The sequence below is a fragment of the Numenius arquata genome, chromosome 9, assembly GCF_964106895.1.
Source record: "Numenius arquata chromosome 9, bNumArq3.hap1.1, whole genome shotgun sequence".
Lineage (NCBI taxonomy): Eukaryota > Metazoa > Chordata > Aves > Charadriiformes > Scolopacidae > Numenius > Numenius arquata.
In genome coordinates this window covers 40,097,290-40,124,070 of record NC_133584.1, presented here as the reverse complement: position 1 = coordinate 40,124,070, position 26,781 = coordinate 40,097,290, and the positions used below count along the sequence as shown (strand labels likewise).

The window sequence follows — 26,781 nt, the reverse complement described above, 5'->3', positions numbered from 1 at the left end:
TACATGCATTTGGTCATTTCCTTTAGGCCCTAATGACAGTTCTCAGTGATACTTACCCTGTAGCAGACTGCAGCTATCTATGGCTAGGGTCACAGGCCACCCGCAAGAAATGCTTTAATCGGATAGCAGGCTAGCAGACTTTGAGGTACAGGAGGTATCTCTTCTAGATCTCTAAGCATCTCTAGTCTGGAAGAGGCAATTTGGTTTTCTCAGATCATAGAGTGATATGGTGAGAGTCCTGTATTCATACTCTGGACACATTTTGTGCTCTGTAATTATGTGATCAAATGGAGTTGCACCTGCTGTTTAATCCAGACATTTTAGGGCCTGTGTTTTCTTTCATCTGTTGTCAGAGTTAATATGCCAGGTGCTATACAAGACAGAACTAAAAGAACAACAGCTATCGTCTGGAGCTTACAGGCTGAATGAAAAGCACACATAGAAAAAAATCGGTGGGAGGTCCAGAGCAAGCCAATAATAAATTAAAATCCAGTAAACTAAGTTCAATATCAGTTATTGTTCAGTCTTACTCTCGTATTGTGATGGAGGAGGCAGTTGATTATTAGTCTTTCTGATGTGAGCCTTTTAAAGTATGTAAGCAACAAGTCTACTGAGGGCCTATTTTGTGGATAGATAGATTGTGGAAGAAGTACAATTAGGAGGTGGAAACAGCATCCCTGGTTATTAAGGGCAGAATGAATGCATAAAACATGAGGACAAACATAGAGGCATATCTTGGTGCAAGACTTAGCAGGTGAAGAAAAAGAATTTAAACTGATAGGTCAGGCTCAGAGAGCAGATCAAGAGGTTAGAACTGAGATGATAAAATTTGAAGGATGGCTGAAGTGATTATCAAACTGAGGAAAAGCAGCAATATCAGATGATTTCATTGCAGTGCCGATCAAAATGGTCATTTAGACCACAGGCAGGCAGTAGGGAATAGGACAGAAGACAGCATGTGTCCATTAGCTCCTACAGAATCTTTACTTCCCTGACCCAGAAGACAAAGTAATCCTATGTCGTACTGACCCACAGTCCAGTACCAAGTGCAGCTCAGGCACGATGAAAAATTGACCCCCAAGAGATTAGCTGCATCTGTTTTACACAGACGTAATTCTGTGGCCTTCAAGCAGTTTTATTTTGGGTTTATGTTGGACTGGAACCCAGTCTTTAGGCACAGAAAAGTGGAAAGAAGCAGCTAAGGCTCCCTCTGTACTTGTAACTCATCAGTGCATGCCCTTGCCCACATTTGGCCCATGTCAACCAGCACTTCCCTAGGTAATGTCTCCTTAGCAGGGTAAGGAGCAGCACAAGGCAGGGAGCGCTCCTGGCAGGCATCCAGCCTGTTCCTGAGGACAAAAGCTGTGCCAGGCCAACTTGATCTCAGGTGCTGGCCCATGTCATTTCCCACCATCCATGTAGTAGCCTCAGGGTGGAAAGAGCCGTCTGGATCTGTCAAGCTGGTTCCAGCTCAGCAATGTCTCCTCACGTTTCCAAGCTTAAGTCTGGAGAACTTCAGCTGTGAAAGGTTCCTATCAGTCTTGAGTGTCGTCTGTGCAGTGTTGCACTGGAATGCATGGCAAGATTCATCACATTTGTAAAAAAGAGAAGGAGATACTAGATGTAAATGACAGCTTGTGCTCTCCTATTTATGCAGATCACAGCATCATTTTACTGTACATTCAGCTTTTACAGAAGCAGACATCTATCCACTTTTAAAGCCTATCATTTTTGTCACTATTTTGAGCCCTGTTGAGAGTGAAGACTTCTCCCACTATTTTTTAGTTTCAGTTTCAGAGGCAGGTTTTTGCTTTCTATTCAGACCAGTCTGTGATGCAGTAGTTTGTGTATTGAAATGGGATTTAAACCAGTAATTGTGTCCCTTGTCTGTGGACTGTGTGTTCCATTCATTGTTTAAAACCTTAAATTGTAAATCATGCTATTATCATAATCTCATCTTTGTTTACCCGTCGAAATATTCCATGCTAAGACTACTATTTCCTCTCTGTCCCCTGGTGTAGAACATTCTACCAGTAGGCCTGCCTGGAGCAAGGGGTGAGCTGAAACACTATGGACTTATGAGACAGGGGAGGTGAATGATATAAAATGAATGCACACATTTTATGACACTTGAATTTCAGCATGAGCAAGAATTCTGTGATAATCTGCCTGACTTCATTACCATGAGATATGAAGGTTGCTGCTGTGCTTTTCATGCCTATGGTCAATAATAAAAATGGTCATTTCTAGGAAAAATATAAATTGAATAAACAAGGACCATGTATGGTCTGTTGTTGAAGGAATAATATTACTTTGAAGTACAGTTCAACCTCACACAAAGATTGTCTTTGTAATAGTGCAAGGGCCACTGAGACTTTAGATTAATTTATACTTCCTAAGTGCAGAATACAAAAATTGAATCTCTTCTAGGGCTGAAGGAACTGACAGTAGCTTTTTGAAAAGGCAGTCTAAACAATGCATCAGTGATGTGAATAGGCATAGTTATAAAATACAAAGAAATAAGAAGTCCTCATGCTTAGGAAGTAAACTAATCACTAAGAGCTACTCATATCCCTCATGCAGATTCATAAACCTAAGGGAATCACAAAGGAATTCTAAGTTCCTTTGAAAGATTTGCAATTGATCCTATTCAAAACAGAATACAGCTCTTTTGCAGGATGGAAATTATAACTTTTTTGTTCTCTCTATAGGCTCTTCTAGACAACAGGCTCACTGACACTAACAAATGTATTCATATAGGATAGCTACAGGAGAGAAATTAATTCTAATCCTAATTCTACTGGATAATTGAAGTAGAAAGAGATTTACTGAATTGTTGAAATTTACACAGGGATTCTTACGACAAAGTCAGAATCTGATTTCTTGATCCTGTTGCATGACCTTTCCCTTTCATTTTGAAAAAAAAAAAAACAAAAAAACTTTCTTCTTTTTTTCTCAAACACACCAAATACATAAATGTTTAGTCAAGTTTAACGTACTCCTAAAATTTTAGTCTAGTTTTGGGCAGAGCTTGTGAGAATAATGCTGACTTCTTGCAAGGGAGAAATAATGTTATGCATTTTATTTTCTTTGGATTATTCTATAAGTGTTTATGAATATATATGTACATGATATAACTTTGGAATAAATTAATAGCTTCTTTTTCAAAAATACTAAACTACTTTTTCAATGTAAAGCTTCTTTATTATGAAGTTAACAGTAAGATCTCCTGATTACTTACATGAATGTAAAGGATCTTTCAGAATATTTTTGTTATAACTTTCATTTGATTTGTTACTCCTGTGCAGCCAAATTAGAGGACAGGCATATGAGTTATACAATATAGGCAGATCATGTGAGCAAAGTCTCCATGGAAACTGCCTAATTTGTGCTTTTATTTAATTAGAGTTGTCCATTACCTCTCCAAATGAAATTTAATTTAAATTCATATGCCAGTCATTTTTTAAATTGTGTATGACTTTTTACCCGTCACTTAACGAGATCTCTAGTAGGCTGTATTTCAGCAAAGTGAGTTTATTTAACAATTTGAGTTTATAAACAAGATGTTTATTTGACAGCTCAGCTTATCCAACATTCGTAACATCCCCAGGACTTGTTTTCTATTCAATATCTGTGCTATACCACTCACTGTTATCAATTCTATATTACTAACCTCACAAATTGTCAAAACCAGGAACAATTGTTTGAGAGTATTCATTGTTTACTGTGAGAGAATTGGGAAAAAATCATAGTACAAATAAAAAGCGCAACCAAGAAATATACAAAATGCATCTATTTGTTAAATGGAAGATTGAAACAGGCAAAACAGTGTGTCTGCTGTAAGCTGAACCACAAAAACCAGCTTGTCTGATACAGGGATTGAGGTACTCTTAAGAAAAGTCTGAAATGATTCAAACTTACGGGAATGCCCGCCTGAGGATATGAGGAACTTTAACTGATGTGAGTTATTTAGAAGTCATCAGTCCTCAGTCGTGCACTACAGAAACATGGTCTGCAGGACCTGATTGTGTATTTCTCTGAAGAATTGCTGGTTGAACGTATATGGAGAGGCTGTGGAGTACTCTATTCTTCTGCTGTTCTGTTGAGGTGGCTGTGCTTGTAACACAGATGGTAAGAAAAAGCACAGTGGAATGATGTATATACTCAGACGACTTCCACTCAGCTGAGACACCAGCAAATATGGATAATCAGGCAAAAATATTTTCAAAAAAATTTAAAAAGATAGTACTGTGTGCTTACATGAAACATGTTACTGTGATGTTTCTTATCCTAATCTAGGTATTCTCAAGCCAATCTTATACCTTAAGGAAGTGTTACTGACCCAATTTTCCATATGCAGCTCTGTGTTAGAAATATCGGAGTGGGGTGCCAGGTCCAAATTAATCTGTTTGCCAGCGCGACAAGGGTGCAATGCAGAGGGCAAGCAGCTGCTATTCTGAAAGTGCTATGAGCAGGGTAGCTGGGGGCTGCACTCAGGCCACTCAGCGCATCTCTGCGTTCCTACAGCATAGACCTATCGTCTGAGCTTAAGCACTCTCCCGGAATTACAGAAGTTGTCTCTGGCACACAAGTAAGTGTTATTGATATGAGAAAGTCACTATCACAGCGTTATCAGAGTTCAGAACTGCAGAATTGAAAAGGCTGTGAATAAAAGGTAAAGAAAATGGCCTGAGAATCATGAGTGGCATTTTTATCACCAGAGGTGGGAAGTGCTGATGGTAGAGCTGGAGGACTAACAATAATGGTTCTTCCTGGAATAAATACATTAAGGCTAAAAGGCAGTAGAATTCAATGTGACTAAGCAAAGCTGAAAAGAACAATGTAAAAGATGTTTTAAAAGAAGGCATTTATGAATATTATAATACTAGTGAAGTGAAAATGTCTGGCAAAATTAAAAAAAATAAATAGAAGAACACTAGAACAATTGGCAAAGATGAATAGATACTGCAGATAATAGCACCTCAACAGCTTCACAGTATCAGAGATCCTGAATGGTAATCGGTATCACTAAGTGGATTTAAAAATTAGTGGGGAGTTTGTGTCTGGATATACAAAAATATCAGAGTTATTAAATAGCTACTTTGTTTCTGTCTTTTCAGAAGAAGAGGGTGGCGATCTGCTCAAGTCGGGCTTCAGTTTTCCAGGGACGCCAGAGGAGGAGCTAGGTACAGATACCATCTCATAGATAACTCTTGTTCTGCTTGTTCATCCAGAGCCTGGGGCAGCCGTGGGGGCCAGGAGGCAGGAGGCTGCTCTGGGGGACAGCCTTTCTCCAGCCACAAAGCCCACACCAGGCACGGCACCAGGCGGTGCTCGTGAGAGTGGCCAAAAACCGCTCAGCCCAACCCTTCTGGGAATTTCTCACCTTCTATATAAGGTTAGAGAATTGAAAGCAGAAAAGCATCGGATTTGGGTAACATCCAGGCAACCAAGAATTCAAAAGAAGGTGTTCAAGGAAATTATCAACTTTCCTTCTTTTGCCTTTTTCTTTTTGCCTTACCCCTTAGAAAACATAGTAATTGCAGAAAGAGTTTTCAGTGTTACCTTTTAAATTAAAAGAAACAATAACAGAAACAAGAAGAAACCAGAAACTCATAGAGCCCATGAGTGAAATCTTGATACCTCTGTCTCACAAAGCCAGTAGTAAAATGTCCCACTGGCTTCAGTGTAGACAGATTTATACCTTTTCGACTGTGCAAAATGGAGTTTCTGTTCCCGGAATTTCATATTCAGATTGTCACTGTTTATGTGAAATCCATCAAAATTTTGATTTGTATGCAATTACTTCATGTGGCTATTTTTGGAAGAGAAATATGGAAAGTGGTTTCTGTGTGTTTGCTACTTAAAGCTCCCTTTATTTAAAGCGAGCATACTTACATATCAGAAGTTAGTGTGACAGTAATTTTTCTCCTTTTATGCATACGTTCATATTAATACATTGCAACAGTTTATTTTGTGTTATTAGAATGTTTGTATTTGGCAAGAATATTATAAGCTCTCATCCTGACCTTATTGTTGCACATTGATAGGAAGATAAATCATAGTTGCTATATTAAGGGAAAAAGGCAAACAGTTTGAACAAGGAGCAGAAATTCAGGCAGGGCATGTAATTATATTTAAATAATCTCTCAGAATAGGATTTTCTAAAGAGTGTTGCCACTCAGCTACACTCAAGTCAGGGAGTTCCATAAATGTTCAGTGTAAAAATATCTGCATTAGGCTTGCTTGTCCACTTAATACTAAAAAACAAATGGGAAAAAGCTGGGGGGAGAGTTCCAAAGATCGGAGAGAAGGCTCTGTTAAGGAAGAGACTGAAGAACTTTAAGGCAGTTTCTGCCTTAATCAAAATAGTGTAAGAGGGAAGATATGGTTAAACAGGAGGGTCCCTAGGAATCTCTCAAGTGAATCCTATGGAGGAGTCACGGGATGTGTACATCTTTCAGCCTTCTTGGACACTTGGGGTTTTTTCACCCTGCTGCCCCATTTCACAGTACAAAGGTAGGAGTTCAGGTGCCCCGAGGTAGAGTTCATCTCATCCAGCAGTTAGAAAGTAATTCAGATGTAGATGTCTAAACTGTAGATATTTGGACTTCCTTTAGAGTCAATGAAGAGTGATAGACTTTTCTAGGACATTGCAGATTTGGCCTACTTTAGAAGCTTAACTTAAGGTGAGATGAATCGTGCCCCAGAAGTATGTCAAAATTGTTCTTCTTCCCATTTGGTTGAGAAATAACTGCAGAATTTCTGAAGCCAGAGTAAATGATGTATAAGTCACTAGTATTAAATGTCAGGTGTCTACAGGACTAAGGACCCTCATATGAAAAAGGTAATCAAAGATCAACACAAAGATATGTGCTAAAGTGATCAATATTCCAGCACCCTGATTAGGAAGAAGATGGGAGATTAGTCAACAGAAATGAGGAACAGGAAAGTAAAAAACAAGAATAAAATCACAACCAGACTTCAAAAAGACTAAGTTGCTTTCAAAAACTTCAGCTATTTATGGCCAGAGGACTGAAAAAAAATATATATGCTAAAAGCAAGGAAAGATCTGTCCTTGCTCCTAAATATTGGGTCACTCTTGGGGTCCTCTGACTCTGAAAGTAAGTACCAAAGATCACTAAGTAATGAACGAGAGAGGTGGTTGGCTTTCATATTTTCAGAAGGAAAGCCTGTCCTCTTAACTGCCAAACTGTAGATGGCCAAAATAGGTGGGCTGAATACCATCTGTAGTGTAAAAACATATGATGTTCCATTCTCCTTTAGAGAGAATCACTGCAAAACAAGAAGGAGCATACTATGGAAGGTGGAAATTGGGAAGATTTTTATAAAAGTTTTGGGATATTCAGTGAAGTTCAGTGTAGAAGAGTTCTGTAGTTACAGCTGTGCTCGTGATTAACACCTGTAGAGACAGCTGGAACATACCTGCCTGTCTGTCCTCTGGTGTTGTATTCCATTACTTGAAGATTGGAGTTCAAATCCATGAACTGAACATAGCATTAGTGGAAAAGCTACAAACTATTTGATCTTTCTCAGTTTCCACTTTTTGTTGCTGTTGCACATGTATAAATTTAAATATTCATTGAAGAGAAATCTGAATCTGGGTAGATACTCTAATCACTGGGCTGTAGAAATGGGCTTGCTCTCTCTCTCTCTCTCTATATATATATATATACCCCCCAATGACTATGTAATTATTTTGTATGAACAGCCTTAGTCTGAAGGACTGCTAGAGACATTCACTCCTGAAAAAAACACAGACAGGACTTTCCTTGAGAAGTAAAATAATTGCCCCAAGTCAAGGCAGAGTAGAGATGATATTCTTTAAGGTAGCTCTAACTGCAGGGCCATTCATTATTCGAGACTCTCATACCTGCTCACTGTCCCAAGGAGCTTCAAGTTACAATCTCTCTGGTACTGGAAAATCTCTGGCTCCAGGCCCTTATTTGTAAAAAGTGTTTAATATTTCCTGGTGAAGTTTCAGGGCTTTGGATTAATTAATGTTTGCACAGTATCTCACCAGAGTGAAAATGCTGAATAGTCACTAAATAATATTGTTAATACAATGATCCACTGCCTTAATTGGGAAAAGGTATCAAGGGATGGGACTGATCTCAACTCTTTTACATTATTGATCCTATGAAAGACCTCATTAGTTAAAACAGGCAGAAATGCAATGGATTCTTTCAAAAAAAGCTTACCCAAGCATTCATAGTCTGTTCTCAAGAAAAATATTTCATAGCTTTTCCGTTACCATTTACTTGTTAACAGAGTTCAGGGTGCTAAGTAATGCCATGGTTCACACCAAAAATTCCTGTTCTTTTCACTAAGAATATCTCAAATTGGCAACCTGGTAAAGGTAGCAGGGCATGGCGGTAGGAGCAAGAGATCTGACACGCGTGATCCCAAGCAGCTCACTCTGTCCCATAGAAACTGGAGTTCTTCTAATCCCAAGCTTTCTTATCGCCTGTGGTTATAAAATCTGAAAAATGTAATTTATTAAAAAATAAACATTTTATGAAACTGCTCTTTCTTATGCAAACTGAAAAGTTCTCACAGTCTTTAGGCATGCATAAGGAAAAGCAACAATTTGCTCTGGTTTTTTGCTCGAAAGCAAACAGTGTAATCTTAGCAGGAGACATGGAAAACATGCCATGTTTAAATGGCAATCAAAAAGTAACAGAAACATGGACAGGGAAGGTGGGATAAACTTTTCTTTAGATGTAGATTTCAATAGGTAACGCATGCACAGATTAAAGAGGGAAAAATGGATTACTGAAAAATTATTTTAACTCCTTTTTATAGGTAAGGAAAACATTTATTTTACACAGGTTTAACACTTAGTAGCTTCTAATGTTAAGCAAAGAAAGATAACCCTCACTAAAGGATTTTTGTTTTGGTAAATTATTGTTTTCTCTTCAGGAAAGGATATTTAGATAATGTTAAGAAAAAGGTTAAAACCTATAAACCAGGTTGCAGTTACTAATAATGGTCTTAACCTGCCCCAGTTGCAAAGTAAACTGTAAGGGAGTTTAAGGGCAGGTTATGAAAACGTATTTTTATTTCACAGTTGATGCAGTCGTGCTTTTGATTAATTGGTGTGGTTCAAGTGTCAGACAGTAACTCATGGTTATTCAATCGCTGTTGATTGCATGATCATGCCTTTATGACCTTATGTGTTGAAAGGAAGAAAGGGTATAGCCATTCCTGAAATAAAAAAAGTAAAGGCCTGACTTTCCAGTCTGTCTGTCTTTCTACCTAATTATCCAGCTTTCCTCAGTGCAGTGTCTGAACACTTTGCACTTCTCAGGGGTTTTAGCTTCATATAACAGGCACGACAGGAAATTTTCCCAAGGACAGACAAGGGGTTGGCAGTGGGCGCTTGGCTCTCCTCTTGCCAGATCCCTGCCTCGGTCCACCTTCCCCAGAGCATCCAGGGATGGTCAAATACCTGCAGACTTGGAGCTGGTGGGCTCAGTCAGACGCAGGGCTCGGCCACACAGAATAAACTACTACAGTGACACTTATCCCTGTAATTAGCAGGCACAGTAACAAATACTTCATTTTAAACTCTTAGATGGGCATTATCCCAGAGACTGAATGTTTCCCTGTTTTCTCATAGTAACCCTCAGAGATACACAAGTTACTTTTATTCTTGTGCTGTGGGGAACTGAGGTAGGGAATCTACAAGAGATATCTTCAAAGGTTAACTTTAACACAGTGAGGCAAGGTCAGGTCTCTCAGTGGCCACTGTCATCACTTCCCATGGTCTTATCCTGGACCGTGCAAAAAAATCATGGTTGGAGAAGAATCACAGAATCATAGAATCGTCTAGGTTGGAAGAGACCCTTGGGATCATCGAGTCCAACCATCTACCCTACTCTACAAAGTTCTCCCCTATACCATATCCCCCAACACCACATCTAAACGGCTCTTAAACACATCCAGGGATGGTGACTCAACCACCTCCCTGGGCAGCCTATTCCAATGCCCGACCACTCTTTCTGTGAAAAATTCTTTCCTAATGTTCAATCTAAACCTACCCTGTTGGAGCTTGAAGCCATTCCCTCTCGTTCTGTCAATCTTGACTGCAGGTTTTCCAAGTTAATCCTCTAACCACAGGACTATCTTTCTTCCATGTAATAAAAATATGTAGACAGGTGGTTTGGTACGGAAATATAAAACTCCTTTAAACTTACAAGAGGTTTTAAATATGAGATGCCCCAATATGTCTTTGTGTCACCCTCTTATTTGCTTATATTATGACTAGTTGAACAGATATTGAAAAAAAAAAAAAAAGCCTTTTTAAAATTTATTCCATAATACCTCTAAATAATTCCACTTGAAATCCTTCCTTTTCCTTTACCCAGAAACTGTAGTGTAGAAGTTTACTGATGTGAGTATCAAGACCACAGAAAATGTTAATGAAATAATGGGGAATGTTTTTCAGAAAATAAGTTTTGAACTTTAAATTCCTTTTAGTTATGCTTGATAGATTATTCTGTGAATTACTTTCACTCATAGAACAAAATCATATCATACGGCCTAAGCATCGTATAAAAACATGCTAACTATCCTGCGTTTTATTTACAGGCCGTTGGCAACAATTGCTTACTAACAATCTGCAGGCCAGAAGCTATTTCTAAAAATTAAGCACCTCATAATGTCAGATAACTCTGCAAAAATCCCATTAGGCCCAAGGTCAATTCGCAAACAGGAGAAGATATTTGTAAGGATGTAGGATTAATCAAATAGGCTATTTGTTATGAATTATTCATCCATTTCTACTACAGAATGCAAAAGGGGTTACGCGTTTGTTACTTTGCCAAGAAGCACATATTTTTGTTCTAAATGGTTTGTGCATTCTGACAGGACTGTCCGGCTGAGGGGGCTCCTAAGTTCAGTTGCAGAGGAAATACGTTTTTTTCCAAATTGGGAAGCTTCATCCCATTGTTAGACCACATCTCGACTACTAATTCCAGTGTCTGCGCTGGAACAAATGAAAGACCTTTCCAGGGAAAAGAAAGAGAGAGAAGAAGTGTGGAGAAGGTGAAACAGCTTAAGGTTCAGACTTGGGACATGGGATGTAAGCAAAGGAGGGACATTTTCCTCTCCCTCGTGCCTCGCTGACCTCTGTAACAGCTGGGTGCGTACTTGATCCGAAACATTTCCTTTCCCATAGAGCGTGCAACGGCTGCAATGGAGATGAGAGACTGACTCACCTGGCTGCTTCGCCGTGCCTGCCTTCTTCACCGAGCACCTTCACTCTATTGTCTCCTTTCAAAAGGATAAAATGTGCAGCCTTTTAAAAGTATTCCTGTGATGGGCAGCTTAAACGATGTGCTCTCCTTTTCTCCAGAAGAAAGTTATCGTGCTCTACCTCCGCGTTCGTTATAGGCCGCCTAGGCTCTGTTGAGGGCAGGACAGTTTGTATTGGTGCAGCCAGGGTGATGGGGGTACTTCTCCTGGCTTGTATTAGAAATAGTGTGACCAGCAGAAGTAGGGAGGTGATTGTCCCCCTGTACTCAGCACTGGTGAGGCCACACCTGGAGTATTGTGTCCAGTTTTGGGCACCTCAATACAAGAGAGATATCGAGGTGCTGGAGCGAGTGCAGAGGAGGGCAACGACGCTGGTGAAGGGCCTGGAGCATAAGTCGTACGAGGAACAATTGAGGGAGCTGGGACTGTTTAGTTTGAGGAAGAGGAGGCTGAGGGGAGACCTCATCCCTCTCTACAACTCCTTGAAAGGACATTGTGGAGAGGTTGGTGCTGGTCTCTTCTCACAAGCAAACAGCAATAGAACAAGAGGGAATGGCTTCAAGTTGCAACAGGGTAGGTGTAGACAAAGGTTTAGACAGTTTAAACTGGCCATTAGGAAGAAGTTCTTCACAGTAAGAGTGATCAGACACTGGAATGAGCTGCCCAGGGAGGTGGTTGAGTCACCATCCTTGGATGAGTTTAAGAGTCACTTAGATGTGGTGTTGGGGGATATGGTGTAGGGAAAAACTTTGTAGAGTAGGGTAGATGGTTGGACTCGATGATCCCAAGGGTCTTTTCCAACCTGAATGATTCTATGATTCTGTGATTCCAGCATGGAGGTACCTGACCGTGGCTGTTTCCCACAGTGCTGGCCACATAGGTCACTAATTCAGTCTGACTTCCTAAGGGGATTTGCACTAGTGTAACTAGTGCAGGAGGATAAACACCAGTAAATATTGCTAATACAGTCTGGGCTTTCACCAGTGAGTTCAGCTGTCATCTTGTGCAATTCTCTTTGTTTTTTCCATCTTTTTACAAAGTAATTTCTCTTCATAAATAATCAGACAGCAGCACGTTAAGATGCCCTGTCTCAAACATGCCAAGGGTGTGGGTACTTACACCATGACCTCATCCCAGGAACATGGTTCACAGTTTGACCCTTCACTGCCACACGGAAAATCCTGGTGCTAATGGTTGTTGGAAAGGGCAATTAATATTTGCAATGTTTCTCACAGACCCAAAACAGAGTTCAGCCAGGCAGAAAAGAGACGGCACCCTCATTTGAAAAATTCCCAATCTGAAGGTTATGGAAAGAGGTTTCTGCCTGTTACTATGGCAACAGGTTTAAAAGGGAACTTGTCACCAAGCGCTGTTTCTTCCTGCACCCCATAGGAAAATCAGGATGAGACCTTCTCCATCTCAGTGGGTTGAGCTGAGTAGAAAAGTTCACAATACAATGACAAAGCAGCAAGAGGCAGTGCCAAGGGTGTACAGCTGAGTAGATAATGATGAACTCCGAAAAGAAATAATTGTTTTGGGTCAGACCAAGGCTGAAACTGAAATTTTTGGTGAATCAAAAGGCTGCAAAGAACTGATGCTGAAGCAAACAGAAAATAAAAAAGTTTCTTCAGTTCTAGCAATTTTAGAGCTGTATTGAATGTTTAAAAAAAAGTAAAAGGGATTTTGAAATAGAAAGGTATTTTAAATTAAAGTCATATGTTCTGCAGCAATAATCAATGCTTTTGAGAATTAATGCTTAGAATATTTCTTTCCCAGAAGACCACTCTATAAAATAAGCAAAATCTTTAAAATATATCCACGTTTTAAAGAAATAATAAAAGGCAATTTAGAAGGAATGCATGATAAATATTTTTGCTTGGATATAGAAACATCAGTTTCCTCATGTGTCCCCTCAGTATTTCAGGGGATGGCAAACTTCCCCCATGATATATCATCATAAATAAAGGAAAAAATCAGAAGAATTCCAGAAACTAAGCAAAACAAACAAAATCATTCAAGGAAGAAGTTAATAAATATCAACATTATTCTTTTGTTTTATTTTCATTTAAGAGTCAATGATAAGTATTTCTTACTAGAAAAGAAACCTTGGAGATTTGGTAGTTCCATTCAGCTGAATAGTTGGCCCAAGTGGTTTTGATCCTGGGGATTAAATCTTGGCCCCTGTGCTATCAGTGGCAGTATTTCAGCAGAACCAGTTTCACCCTTCCATGCCATCATCTTCCTGACTGGGGATCCTTCCAGGCTTCTAACACATTTATTCCAGGCCAGCATGAATTGCGCTTTCTGTAAAATACAGCCCTGATTAGAGGTGTTCCTCCTCAGGTGACACCAGGATTCATAGATAAACTGACCAAGAACTTTTCTCAGTCAATGTTTATAACTAAGCCTGACCCCAGTGAGGTTAATGGGAGATTTGTCATTGCCATCAATGTGACAGGGACTTCCCTTTTACTTCTGGAGTCGTGTGTAAATTCCTGTATATACACAGTTGTACTATCCAATTGCTTTGGCATTCTTTAAGTGCTGAGAAAATGGTTGCAGTTTTAATGACACCAGGGGAACCTGATTGTCTCCTGTATTTGACTAGTAACTGCAACCAGCAAAATTTTCTCCTTTAGGAAAAGAAGTCCATAAAGCAAGGCACAGTAAGGAACAAAAGAAGTTTAATGGTGTTGGGCTAGCTTTTCTGGTCAGTGTTTGGAAGCATTATTTATTTGGAACCAATTTTCTTATTACTAATTGTTCAACGATATTCACATAATGAAGCCCTGGTTGACTCCATACAGCTGTATTTCTCCAGAAGAAAGCTTACATGTAAGTTAGTTTGGGTCAATCTAATGCTGATACTTTATATTTTTTTCAACAGCTTCATGGATCATACAGATTCTGTGAAAAAATGTTAGCCATAAATCATTTTGTGGACTTACCTCTGTCATAGCACTGTTGAAAAGGTGAATAGTGGCACTGTACTTCAAACTTGAAAAGCACTGTGAAGTTCTGTGTGTTACATACCAATCAATACTGGGACATCATACACTTCAAGCCAGTAGAAATTATATCCTCTCATGGATATCTCTCCTGTCCTTTGTCATGGCATGGGCACAATATTGTGCCTCTTGTCCCCCCCAGTATAGTCCAAGTGCCCATTCTTCCACCCATAAGGTGTGGGATGTCATCATTCCTCAAATAGTGTTTCTACATTTCTCCTTTTTCACATGTGGCACGCCCTGTTCTCCGTGCCAGGCAGCCGGTGTTGTAACCCTGCTTTAACATATCCCTGGTCACATCTTTCCCCAGTGATCACAGTTCTCCATGCTTTTCTTCCTCCCTGTGTATTGTGCTAGGCGTTCTCTGGAATTCAATGCCTCCACCTCCCACCCTGCCCCCTCAAAGGTCCCATTCACATTTATTGACAGTTATTCTGCACTCTTTTTGCGATGTACCCTTTTCTCTGGTCATGCTTATTTATCTCAGAAATAAATCCCTTGGGATGTTGGATTGCCAATCTCCTAATCTCTGTTTGAAAGATGGATGGAGCTGAAGTCAGAGAATAGCTGTGCTGAACAGTATGATTGGGTGCCATCAAATATTCGTTCCACCTGCAGACATCTGCGTCACTGCTCAAAACCGTGACTGTACTGAATAAATGGCAGCACTCCAAGTGCTCCTTACTTCTCCCTTTGGGTTCTCTGACTTTGCTCCAAATTGTTATGTTCTGGTCACTGATGCTGTTTTAGGAATAGAATTTGCATGTCCATTTTTATCTAACACAGGAGTTATAAAAAACATCTTACCCTTGGTCATTATTTGTCATGTGGTTCCACTGAATTAGCTTGGGCTGTCAAATCATTTTCCATGTTTTAGCATTAGACGTCTGCCTCAGATCACCTGAATTTATATACTTATGATGTAGTTTTTTGCATTGGAATTTGTCATCTACAGTTTTCACTGTAGTCAGAGCAGAGATAAATATGTACACGAAGATAAATATGTACACGAATATGTCAGTCATCTGACATTTTTTAGGTATGTACTTCAAGGTGAGGTGAATCATGCCAGTTTCTCGTACTCCAAAATAAAATCACATCCAAACGGCATATTTGTAACCATATTTGACCTGTGTTACTCTTGAAAACATATCTATATATTGGTTGGAAGAGTCCTATTGACATCGTATGAAGCTATGACGGCAACAGTTTAGCTGTAGGGACTGATCACATCCTCTAGCTCTGTGTAGTCTACTGGTATAAACACAGCCCTATGTGCCTACCACAGGGACCGCTCAGGGTCCTGAATAGAGAAGTATTTCATTTTCAGGCCTAAGTGTCAGAACAAGACAGGAATCCACGTGCAGCTGGTGTTAGTTTGACAGCCTTTGGGCATTTTTATGTTTGGTGTAAGGTCCTCAGAACTGTCTGCTTCTCTCCTTTGACTGTGCAGGGAGACTGAATGCATAAAGCACCTTGTTGTGATAGACCTGAGCGAGCTGATATTGCTTATTTTTGAGGGGATGCTACCCCTCAAAGTTAAATATTTCAAGTAAGCAGCCTGAGATGTCAGATAGGAATTCACAGATAGGTGAACGCACTGCATGCAGTGCAAACGCAACTCAGTGTAATGGAAAATACAAGTCAATCTTCTAAAGCTGGAGGTTAAAGTCAGGTAGTCACCCAATCTTTGCAGTTTCATGTAAATTTTAGCCAACGTGTTGTGCTACATAAATAGGTTGGAAATCTCATGAGACCAGAATAGCAGCTTAAGACATTTCCAGAATTTCTTCCTTGCACTTGGCAGGTTATTCCCTCTTCTCAGTCCCTGGAAATATTAATTTTGAATGTTAGGATAAAACAGAGAAAAATACTGTAACAAGTTAACGAGGAAGCAGTGCTCATCTAATGGCACTTACTGCAGTCCTTGAGCAGCCAAATCTCAAGCTAAACCATTTTATTTATGCATTTTGATATTTAATATGTAGTTGTTTGATTAACATGTTTGTTTTTACACTATTTAATGTTTGTATTAGTTAAAGGTTGGGCTGTGAGTATATTTTTTTCATAGTACATTGCAGCACTAATTGAGCTGAGTGAAACAGCACAATGCAGCAGTCTGCTTTTCTCTACCACATCTTTTTGAAAGCTAGATGAGGTATCTCTTTTCAGCAACGCATTTTACTGGTTACAGTATACAAAAGGGCCGTTTCTTCTCCAATGAAAACAGCACGAATGTTTCAGATGGGTAAGCAGTTTACCAAGGGGCTTAGAAGCTTAAAGCAATGTAAATTAATTTCTCAATAGAAAAAAGAAGTACTTTGCAATAAATAAATAAATAAATAAATAAATGCAAAACTGAGGCACCATTTAGTAGTTCCAGGAATTATTATTATTATGCTCCAAAAGCTTGTATTCAATACGTAACACACAAAAAGCTTTGAACAAAAAGATTTGTGGAGACCTGCACTATTTTTGAATGTCAAAGAGGTTCCCAGTGTTTTTACATTGATTCTTTATAGCAAGCAGCGGTGTTCCAGGAACTCTAGAGACGCACAGCCTCTATTTTTCATTGCTTAGAGGTTTTTAGCGCATTTTCGCTAGACATTAATATTAATTCTAATTAATTATTTCAAACAATATTCTTGGTCCTTGAACTTCTCTTTCCTCCCTTGATACTGACTGGCACAAGGAAGAAGCTTGAATGCTCTAAAGACTGTGACTCATCCCTCAGGACAGGCAAACTACTATCTGCTTGGAGTAAGAGAGCAACTCATTTCACATCAGAAAATCCAGAAAAAAAAAACCCAGGTGAAAAAAGCAGGAAAGATCATGGCATAACAGGGAAAGAGCTGAAATAGGTAGGAGGGATGCAGAAATCCTTACATTTGTCAAGGTTAAAGGTTGACTTATATCTGTACAGTAGATTTTGGAATTACTGGATTCTCTCTGACATAACAGCCTATGTCTTAGTGTAGGTCGCCCCCACAATCTTTATGTATTATCTGACTATCTGCTTAAGTCAATGGAAAGTTTCCATTTTGCTCTGATGAAACCTAAAAAAAAAAAGCCATTCCTGTGCCCACATATTTTTTCTCTGTTCCTTTTCATCTATCTGCTTTGGGTTAAGTTCATTTGCTGTTCTGTCTCCCTTCGGTTCTTTGCTTCTGAGGGTGGCACTTTTTTTAAGGGACTAGACATTAGTATCCTCAATTACTTTTATATTTTCAGAGTGATTACCCTAAGACACAGGGGGGAAAAAAAAAGCTTATATTTTATGTTAGATATCATTATCTTCAAGACATAAACTAAAAATTTCTGTCATTATTGGATAAATCTGGCATTATTTTGTTACACCAAAATCTTAAACCTCCTTTTAAAAGATTGAGAAAAAAACATTCATACTGTAGTTTTACAAATTTTTATGAATCAGCTGAGCTGTGGACATTAACCATAGACACACTTTTAGCCCCTTGCAAATGCTAGAAAAGCATGTTAGCTTAATTGAATTTTAAGCTAGCACATTTTTCTTTGAGTTTCTGGCAGGCTAAGAGCTAGCACATGGTGAATTACACTGGTCTGGTATCATGCAGTAATTCATTCAGCCATAGCTCGACTGTTTCTTCAAGCCCTGAAACAGGCCTCCTGAACAAAGTTGACTGAATAGTACAAAGGACAGATGACTTGAAACATTTCTATATTATAATGCAAAATTTTGAAGATTTTCAGAGGGTTTGTAGGAAGTAATTGCGCCTAGGACACAGAACAGGTTTGATGTCCTGAGCAGAGTCCAAACCTAATTGGAGTGATGTTTAGATTATGCACATGTAAGTAATTTGGCACTTTATCGAATATCAGTTACTCTCTATGCCAGCTTTAAGAGAGGCAAATTACTTTTGGAAAATGCCCCCTTCTTAATTCAGTTTTTAATTATTTTGATTATGCTTATTAAATGCCTATAGCAGTTTGCAACTACTGTGTTTCAAACAAAAAATTCAGAAATTCCATGAGGCACATAAAATGCTGTAAGGCTGTGAAAGCAATGTACAGAAAATTGTATTTTTCTACATACAGTTGCAGTGAGCTAGAATCAGAGAGAGTCATGAGGGACGGTAAAGCTGTTGTTAGGTTACCCATTGCTGTGCAATCAAATCATGCTGTCTCATATTCCTAGGGATGTAACAGGATAAAAATGTTTGAAGCCTCCTGGGCTATGTTTGATGCTGCATGAGGCCTAAAGAAATCACCAGGGATTAGCAGTTCTGAGCTAGGGAACTCATTTAAATGAGTTTCTTATTCCTGGTTAGCTCGCTCTTTCCGTCTGGATCTCTGCCATGCCCTTCCATTTATTTGGCTTTCTTGTTGTTTTGGTTTTGTTTTTTTTTTTTTTTGGCATGCATTGGCAATTCAGTGACGTAGTGCAAGAGTAGCCTTCATTCGTAGATGTGCAAGATTGCAACGAAAAGGCGGGGGGTTGACTCTCATCGTGCTGTCAGTTTGACGGAAGAGCCTCCTTCCACCTCTCTGTGGATCACACCACTGGGAAAACAAAAGTCAGCAAATCCACAAGCGCTTTGGAAAATGTTGCCTGTATTCCACTTTCCTTTTCTGTAAAAGGAGAACAGTGCCTTCCTCTTCTCATGGGATTGTAGGAACTAATGCAGTAATCTCTATCAGGTGCTTTGCGAACCCTTTATGGGAAGCACAGTCTAAGTTCAACACATGGACCATTATTCCCCTGATAATGTTTGGTAATGTACTGGGTTAAGTATCATTAATTACAATGCTACTTGTGTGGCTGAATCCCAATGCACTGTTATAATTTACTGCCTTGTCTATATATAGCTCTATTTTTAATTGGATAATCAAAATTATGTTATTTCAGAGAAACAGTTATATTTCCTTTTTGTAACTACAATTATGCAGGGTATTATAACCTAAATAGTACAACAGACTGAGTAATGAACAGTAATAAGTTTTTATTTAAAACTGAAAATAGCCTAGAATTAAGTAAAAGAAACTAGTATAAAACCAAAATAGAAGCAGAAAAGGATATATGCACACACACATCCATTTCACACCATGATAAAGTCTGGAGGTGAAATTCGGACCCTTAAATCCATCTTTGACTTTAATGTGGCAGGATTGCACCTAGGATGAAGAATACTTGATTGTTAGTTTAATGCTACGTTCATTTTAAAACATTATGTGGAGCTCTGCTGAAATTAGGATCTAATAAAATTATCAAAGCATCTTCCACTGTAGGAAATGTAGAACATTTATGTTATGAGATTGCTGATGCTACAGACTTGCAACAAATTGCATTCTGAAGGTATCATAACATAACACTTGTTAATTGAATAAAATTAAAGCGATATGGGTATTGATTTCTTTCATGACCATATGCAGGCACTGAGTTTTCAGCAGAGGTGGGAATATGATTTAGGAGAGTTTTGACATATGTTTAGAAACTCCTCAAAGTTGGCTGTTACCTCTAGAAGATGGCCTCCGGTGTCCGGTTATGCTGTTGTGTATAATGAGTACATATTCTCTGGCTTCCATTCTGGTTAAGGCCTTCAACTTCCCTGTATCAGGCACCTGTGCAAGATTATTTAGATTCTTTAGAGCAAATTTACAGAAAGACTCTGCTAAGTGGGTTGTATAAACACTTATGCATCTGTCTGCTCCTCTAAAGGATTGTCTTGCACCCTATATCTTTGTCTGCTTTTGAAATGTTGCTTAAATAAGCTGAAATTGAAGAGGCAAAGTGAATGCAAAAATCAAATTGAAGCATTTCTGTTTTGTTTTTTTTTTAATTTTCTGTTTATAGCGTTTGACAGCTGCAAGATATTGCATCAGAGAAAAAAATCAAAGGCTGGAGTATCAAAATCTTTACTTACAAGTTACTCTTATTTAGTAATCATGCTTGTTTAATAACCACAACTTCGAGGACATGATCCATAGGAATAAATAATTGAGTATATACAAACCTGTAACTTGAACCTAAAGACATTTGTTTTATCAGGAATAACAGAGTCTGTAAATAAATACTTTGTAATTTGGACATAAAAGGGGAAAAAACTTCCTAACAGAAAAGACTGTACATATATGGGAATAGAGATAATGCCTCTGGTCTAAGGATAACAGATGTTCCAACAGTATGAAATGCTTATTCATAGACTGTTTATTGATAGAAAAATTAAGCTTCATTTCTGCATGTTCATATTCTTTTTCTCCTTGCTGTTTATTATTTATGTTTATGAACTGTGAATTTAGGATCCTGAAGCTGAGATTTATTTAAGAAAATGAAGTTTAGTTTGTGATATAAAAATGACTCCATGGAGAAAGGTACATTTAGGTTAAGATATCTAACTGAGAAACCACAGAAATAGAAACTAGACCCATGTAACTTAAATGAATAACCACAAAGCTTGACCATGTGAATTCCAAATATCAAATAATAAACTGAATACTCAAATGTATCCATTAAGTCTATTTGAGTAAATTTACATAATGAATAGCTTCATAAAATTTAGAACTGCTAGAAGAGAATTTTGCAAACATGAAGGAGGCTGCGTTCACCCCATAAATTGCTCACAGTGAGCAATTTTAACCATTTTTAAAATGGCGAATGAAATTCCATGAGTGGTGAGACTTTCCATCAAGCCCATAGAGAAAAAATTTTAGTTTTGCAATATACTTGCAAGTAATAACTTGCAAGTTAATCTTTCAATCAGACACATAACGTAGGTTTCCTGTGTTCTCCTGACAGACCAGCAGTACTCATGGTCGCCTTCTCCGCACTTCAATGAAGAAAGATACTCTCCTGCTCCGAGGAATATGAAAGGATTATCTGGTAGTCGCAACCAACCACAGTTATGTTCAGCTCATACTTGTGGCTTAGCATCCCCTGAAGATTGTGAACACACCCACGACCATATCCACCATGGGCAGGAGCCAAGGCAATCGTATCTTCTCAGCCCCACGGAGAGTTGCCCGATGGACCACCATCGTTGCTCGCCACGCAGCTCCATCCATTCTGAATGCATGATGATGCCCATGGTAATGGGCGATCACATGTCAAGTAGCACTTTCCCCAGAATGCACTACAGCTCACATTACGACTCAAGAGACGACTGCGCCATGTCTCACGGTAACCCTAAGATTAACCGTATTCCTGCAAACCTTTTGGACCAATTTGAGAAACAACTTCCTCTTCACCGGGATGGGTTTCACACTTTACAGTACCAGAGGACCTCAACAGCTGCGGAACAACGCAGTGAGAGCCCAGGAAGAATACGCCATCTCGTTCATTCAGTCCAGAAACTTTTTACTAAATCTCATTCTCTGGAAGGATCATCCAAGGGCAACGTTAATGGAACAAAGGGAGACAGTCGAGGGGACGACCATCATCACGGGCACCATTCCAAGCATAGCAAAAGGAGTAAAAGTAAGGAGCGAAAACCGGAAACCAAGCATAAATCTGGAATGAGCAGCTGGTGGAGCTCTGATGATAATTTGGACAGTGATAGCACTTACCGAACCCCTAGTGTGGTAAATAGGCACCATGCAGATCATATATCCCATTGCTACCCTGAGGCGCTCCAGGGACATTTTGGGGATCTCTCATTGAAGACTTCCAAAAGTAACAATGACGTGAAATGTTCAGCGTGTGAAGGGCTAGCAATGACCCCTGATGGTAAATATATGAAAAGGAGTTCTTGGTCCACGCTTACAGTAAGTCAGGCTAAAGAAGCTTATCGCAAATCATCGTTGAACTTAGATAAGCCTCTGGTTCATCAGGAAATCAAACCTTCCTTGAGGCCGTGCCATTACCTTCAGGTAAGAGGAAGATTTTCTTAACATTTCTAATGGAAAAAGCATCACAGTTTATGCCATTAAGTCATCATAAAAAATACAAGAGTAATGTGTTTACCTCTCTTAAAGAATATCTGTACAGCTCACTTAATGCAGATATTCCATTAAAATGAGAAAACTCTAGGTTTTGTCTTAGTTTATAGGGCATAGATTAAAAATTAAATAAAACTGGTGTGATATAAATTAGCTTAAGGTCAATCGATGTGTTTTCATCTTTGGAGTTCACACTGAACATCTCGATAAAATCTATACATCAGATTAAAAAAGGGCCTATTCTCCCAGCAGTCTAGGGGCTAGAAAAAGTATGTCAAATACATCTGAAAAGGAGTAATTTTAAAAACAGGCTGTGTGCATTTCTATTTTTGTGTTATTTTATTCTTTTTCTCCAGGTTGTTCTAAGTAACAGGAGAATAGATTTACTGGTGTACTCAATGGCTTTGTCATGATGATGGTTACTCACAAACTTCCTTTTTGCGACTGGGTCACCCAAAATTGTAATGAATTGAACCTCTTGAGACCGTACTATTAGCTATCTTTGTTAAAAGTTACATGGGTACCTCAGGGAGAGAACTATTTCAGACTTGGTGCTCAGACTCTTCGTGGTGGAGTTCTACATGCTTTTTTTCTTTAGCAGCAACCAAGAAGTTCCCACTTTCTCCTACATTTAAACTTTTATACTGCTGCTTGCTGCCATTTTCCACCCCAAAGTCATGCTGGTGTAGCCATTTACGATGCTGCACAATGATCTGGATGTTAAAGTGATACAGATTTAAAAATTAGCTTCCAAAATATATTTTTTTTAGACATTTACATCATTTGCATGGCCTAGGTCCAACACAGGCCCATGACAAGTGTCATTAGCACACCAAGGTGTACAGAGAACAGCAGTGGGAGAAGAACAGAAAGGAGGGAGTGGCTGGGAAGAGAACTTCTTCAGCTTGCTTTGTCACTGGAAAAAAAAAAACGTAGCATGCAAATATTCCCTTAGGTATTTTTACCAAGTACAGCCTGCAAAGCCCAAATTGTTCTGAGTATCCTTCTCTTTTATTTCTTGTTACGGAACTTCTCTTTCTCCAGAACTTAACTGATTCTCACATTCACATCGGCAAATCTCCACTCCAGGTATATCTATTTGGAGATTTTCAGTTCCTGTGGACTCTGCAGAAGCCAACAAACACAGACTGGGAACTGTGGTACTTCAGTGCAGAGCTCTCTCCCCTCTGAGCAATAGGGAACCAATAGTAATGACACGCTTGAAGAGCCAGACTTTTTCAAATGCAGACGCAGACATCCAGGATCAATCTTCCCTACTGAAACAGGGAAAGTTCCTCATTGCAGAGAAAGGAAAATAGAGAAATTGCAACCCTCGTAGCATTACCATGCAAATTGATTCCAATTTAGACTGACAGCTGTGATATTTCATCATATCCAAGTACAGTTCTCATGTATGTAAAACAGTCTGCACTTCCCTAGAAGTTTTTAATCTAACTCAACAAGCCAGAACTGGAAGCACGTCCTGTGCAGAGGCTTCCATTTGTGTCTGTGTTATAAAACCACATGTGCAGCTCCGACATGACAGAGAAATTTAGGTATGGCTAGCTTTTTCCCAACCGTGACATACTCCTGATGCTACACAGACAGCTCTGGTTCCTCTACTCTGCTGGGTTTTGTGCTTTCCTTCTCATCACGTTTCAATGTTTCTTCTCCCCCCATCTTTACCTCTCATTTTTCTTTGCAGAAGCCACCAGTTTTTAGTTTTCATAGGCCTTCTCCGTACTCCTGACTTATATTAACATCCTCAAGTGAGTGTGAAATGCTGAGTTCATAAACTAACTTGGTTATTGCTAAGCTTTAGATCAAGCCCAGTGGAAAGCCTAGGGAGCAGGAAAGGACATTTTTTGCATTTATTGTTTTATGCTTTTTGTGAATTTGGGATGACTACAGAAAGGAATTTTCATCCAGTTATTAGGAAGGTTCATCCACAGGTAGGTTCATCTGGCTTAAAGAGATGTGAATTTGAATTTTTGCAGCACCAGATACTTTCTCTGCGATCTCTGTTTTTAAGCCCCTTTAAAAACAGGATAGTAGCCATTCACAGGAGGATCACAGAGATCCTATAATAATGGAAATTTGCTAAGACTTGAGTGTCAGTTACTACAATAAAGAATCTACATTTGTGTCCAAAGCAATAATACCAGGAACTCTACAACAGGAATATTCTCATTACAAAGTGTTAAAATAAAATATATGTTCTGTAGAATCTGAATATGCTGTTCAGGGCATAGATATCCTTCAGGTTGAGTGGCTGGCTTATTCACTAGCCCAAGGTCAGCAAACAAATTGAAGGGACCCCATTCTGTCAATATCATAACTAAATGCTTAGTTTTGAAACTTCTGCTTTGAGGGACACTGTGGTATCGCACTGTAATCGTTAAGAGCAGAGATGTAAGTCCCATTATTAGCTCTGCCATGAACTTTCTCTCTGACCCAGGAAATGTAATTTGTTAATCACTGCACACTTCAGTTACTCTATCTGCAAAACTGAGGAAGGATATTTAACTTTTATGGCGATGTAAGAAGCATCACTAAATAATTATTGGATAAAAACAATCATTAGGTTCAGAAACTGAGAAAGGTAGAGAAACATGTCAGGATCCGTAGCCAGGAGAGTTTACTGCCTTGCTTCAGAATATGTGGAAATGAGAATTCAAGGAATTATGAAGCTGATTATGCAGCAGCAGATTTCCTAGTGGTGCACCAGTGAATAGATTAGCAAAAGACCCCAGGCCCTTCACAGGATCTCTGTGCTTATAGCATTACAACACGTAAGATTAAAAGGCATTTCTCCTGAGTGATGTCAGCTATATATTTTAAAATTCTTTTTAAAGGAAAGCTGTGAAATTATAGTCCTTCAGCAATCTTATATATGAATACATAAACATTCTCCAGAATAATAAAAATTAATTTTTTATGTTTATATTTATTATTATAAATTTTATACAGAGATATATATGGCTTTTACTGTGCTGCCTAGTTATATGAGGATTCACTGTATCCAACTCACTTTTCTATCTACTCGTCTCCTTCTTGTTATTTTTTTCTTTTGACACTTGTATAAAATCTTTCTACTTCTGTTTTCCACTGAAGAGTTTTGATATACAGTCCCAAACTGGAAGACCATGGCTCAGTCTTAGGGCTGTGCTTGAGACCATGTTTTCTGTGTTGTGTTTCTGGGCTCCCATTTTGTCTTCCACAGCAATTACTTGGCTGCTTTTTCCTTAAAACTGAAACTCTGAAGAGTGAACAATGGAAATTTCTTTCTAAGAAGTGAGCTTCTACCAAATTTACAGATGCCTGAAAACAGGAAATGAGAAAAGAGATTTTGAAGGCGTCTGCACATAATATGCTTAAATCATGTCCTAGGGTTGAAAGCAGGTGCTTCTTTAACCTGGTAAATCTCCAAGCTTAGACTGACTCCTCTCAGGGTTTCATGTTCCCTGCTCCTCCACAGAGAGTCCTTGCAGCCGGGGGATCTCCTTGCACGGGGTGTGCTGCTGTAAGTTAGAGGTGATCCAGTCAATGTGCCTTGTTCCAGCATGGGTGGTCATCTAGCCCTAAAGTGGACAGTTTCAGAGAACTAATTAGTAGAAAAAAAGCGGTATAAAGCAGTGATTATTTTTCTCATCTAAAGCTCAGATTGGATTTACATCACTTCTGCTACAGTGGAGGTGGTGGGAACATGCAGAGAGAAGGGAGAGGGGAAGAGCTGGAAGCCCCTTTGGGCTCCAGCTCATTGTTCAATCAGCTTGGCTATAATGTGAACCAGGCGGTGAACTAGGACCACAGGAGCAGAGAGCACCATCTGTAACTGTACACTAAAAGCATTTATCAGATTCCTGTGAATGAGTAGCAACAGGTTTTATGTATGGGCCTTTAATTTCTGGGTTTTGTCTGCAAACAAATGCATTTCTGAGCACAAAACACTTCTGTCATCTCACTCTGCAGTCAGAAAAGCCCAAGCAGATCATACATGCAGTAAAACTCACTTTTTTATAGATTTAGCTATAGTGGCTGCTACTGCCCTCCATGTCATTTCAATATTAATATAAAGTAAGTTAAGAAAAAGATAAATGAGTTTTGAGATCTCTTCTGTCTTCATCAGCTATTTTGGCTAATTAGACTCAACACATATTCAGTGCAATGACTTTGATTTTTACTCTGATATGAGTACTAGTGAGGAGCAAAGATTTTCAACAGAAAAAATGAATATGAACTAGATGGCTGTGCTAAAATGATGAATATAAAAGTGTTGCTTACAGTTTCCAGCACTGAAATACCTGTGAATGCTACTTAAAGGAAAGTAATTTCTACAGTAAAGCCAAAAGCCAGGCAAGAGCATAGGACTCACCATCACTGAAGTTCTGGAGCATAAGTGCTGTGTGTCACTGATTAATATTCCTCCTTCAGCCATTCAACAGCTTGCAAAGCAGCAAGCAATCAAGGTAAACATACCACAAGGTACAGTGAATGAGTCAGCACTAGGAGAGAAAATAGCATGTTGTTCTAAAAATGGCTGCAGCCCACTCCTGTCTTCCTAGTGCATTTAAGTGCTAGC

The 26,781-nt window shown here is 39.0% G+C and overlaps 1 protein-coding gene across 1 annotated transcript in view; it reads left to right on the top strand.

The window, feature by feature from the left end:
• Positions 1-26,781, top strand: part of DLGAP2 (DLG associated protein 2) — a 386,067-nt gene that overhangs the window by 275,421 nt on the left and 83,865 nt on the right. Inside the window, exons 3-4 of the mRNA XM_074154150.1 lie at positions 5,121-5,186; positions 21,061-22,130. Of these exons, the coding sequence (XP_074010251.1) occupies positions 21,129-22,130 (1,002 nt within the window). The 5' untranslated portion in view covers positions 5,121-5,186; positions 21,061-21,128. The remainder of the gene's footprint in view (positions 1-5,120; positions 5,187-21,060; positions 22,131-26,781) is intronic.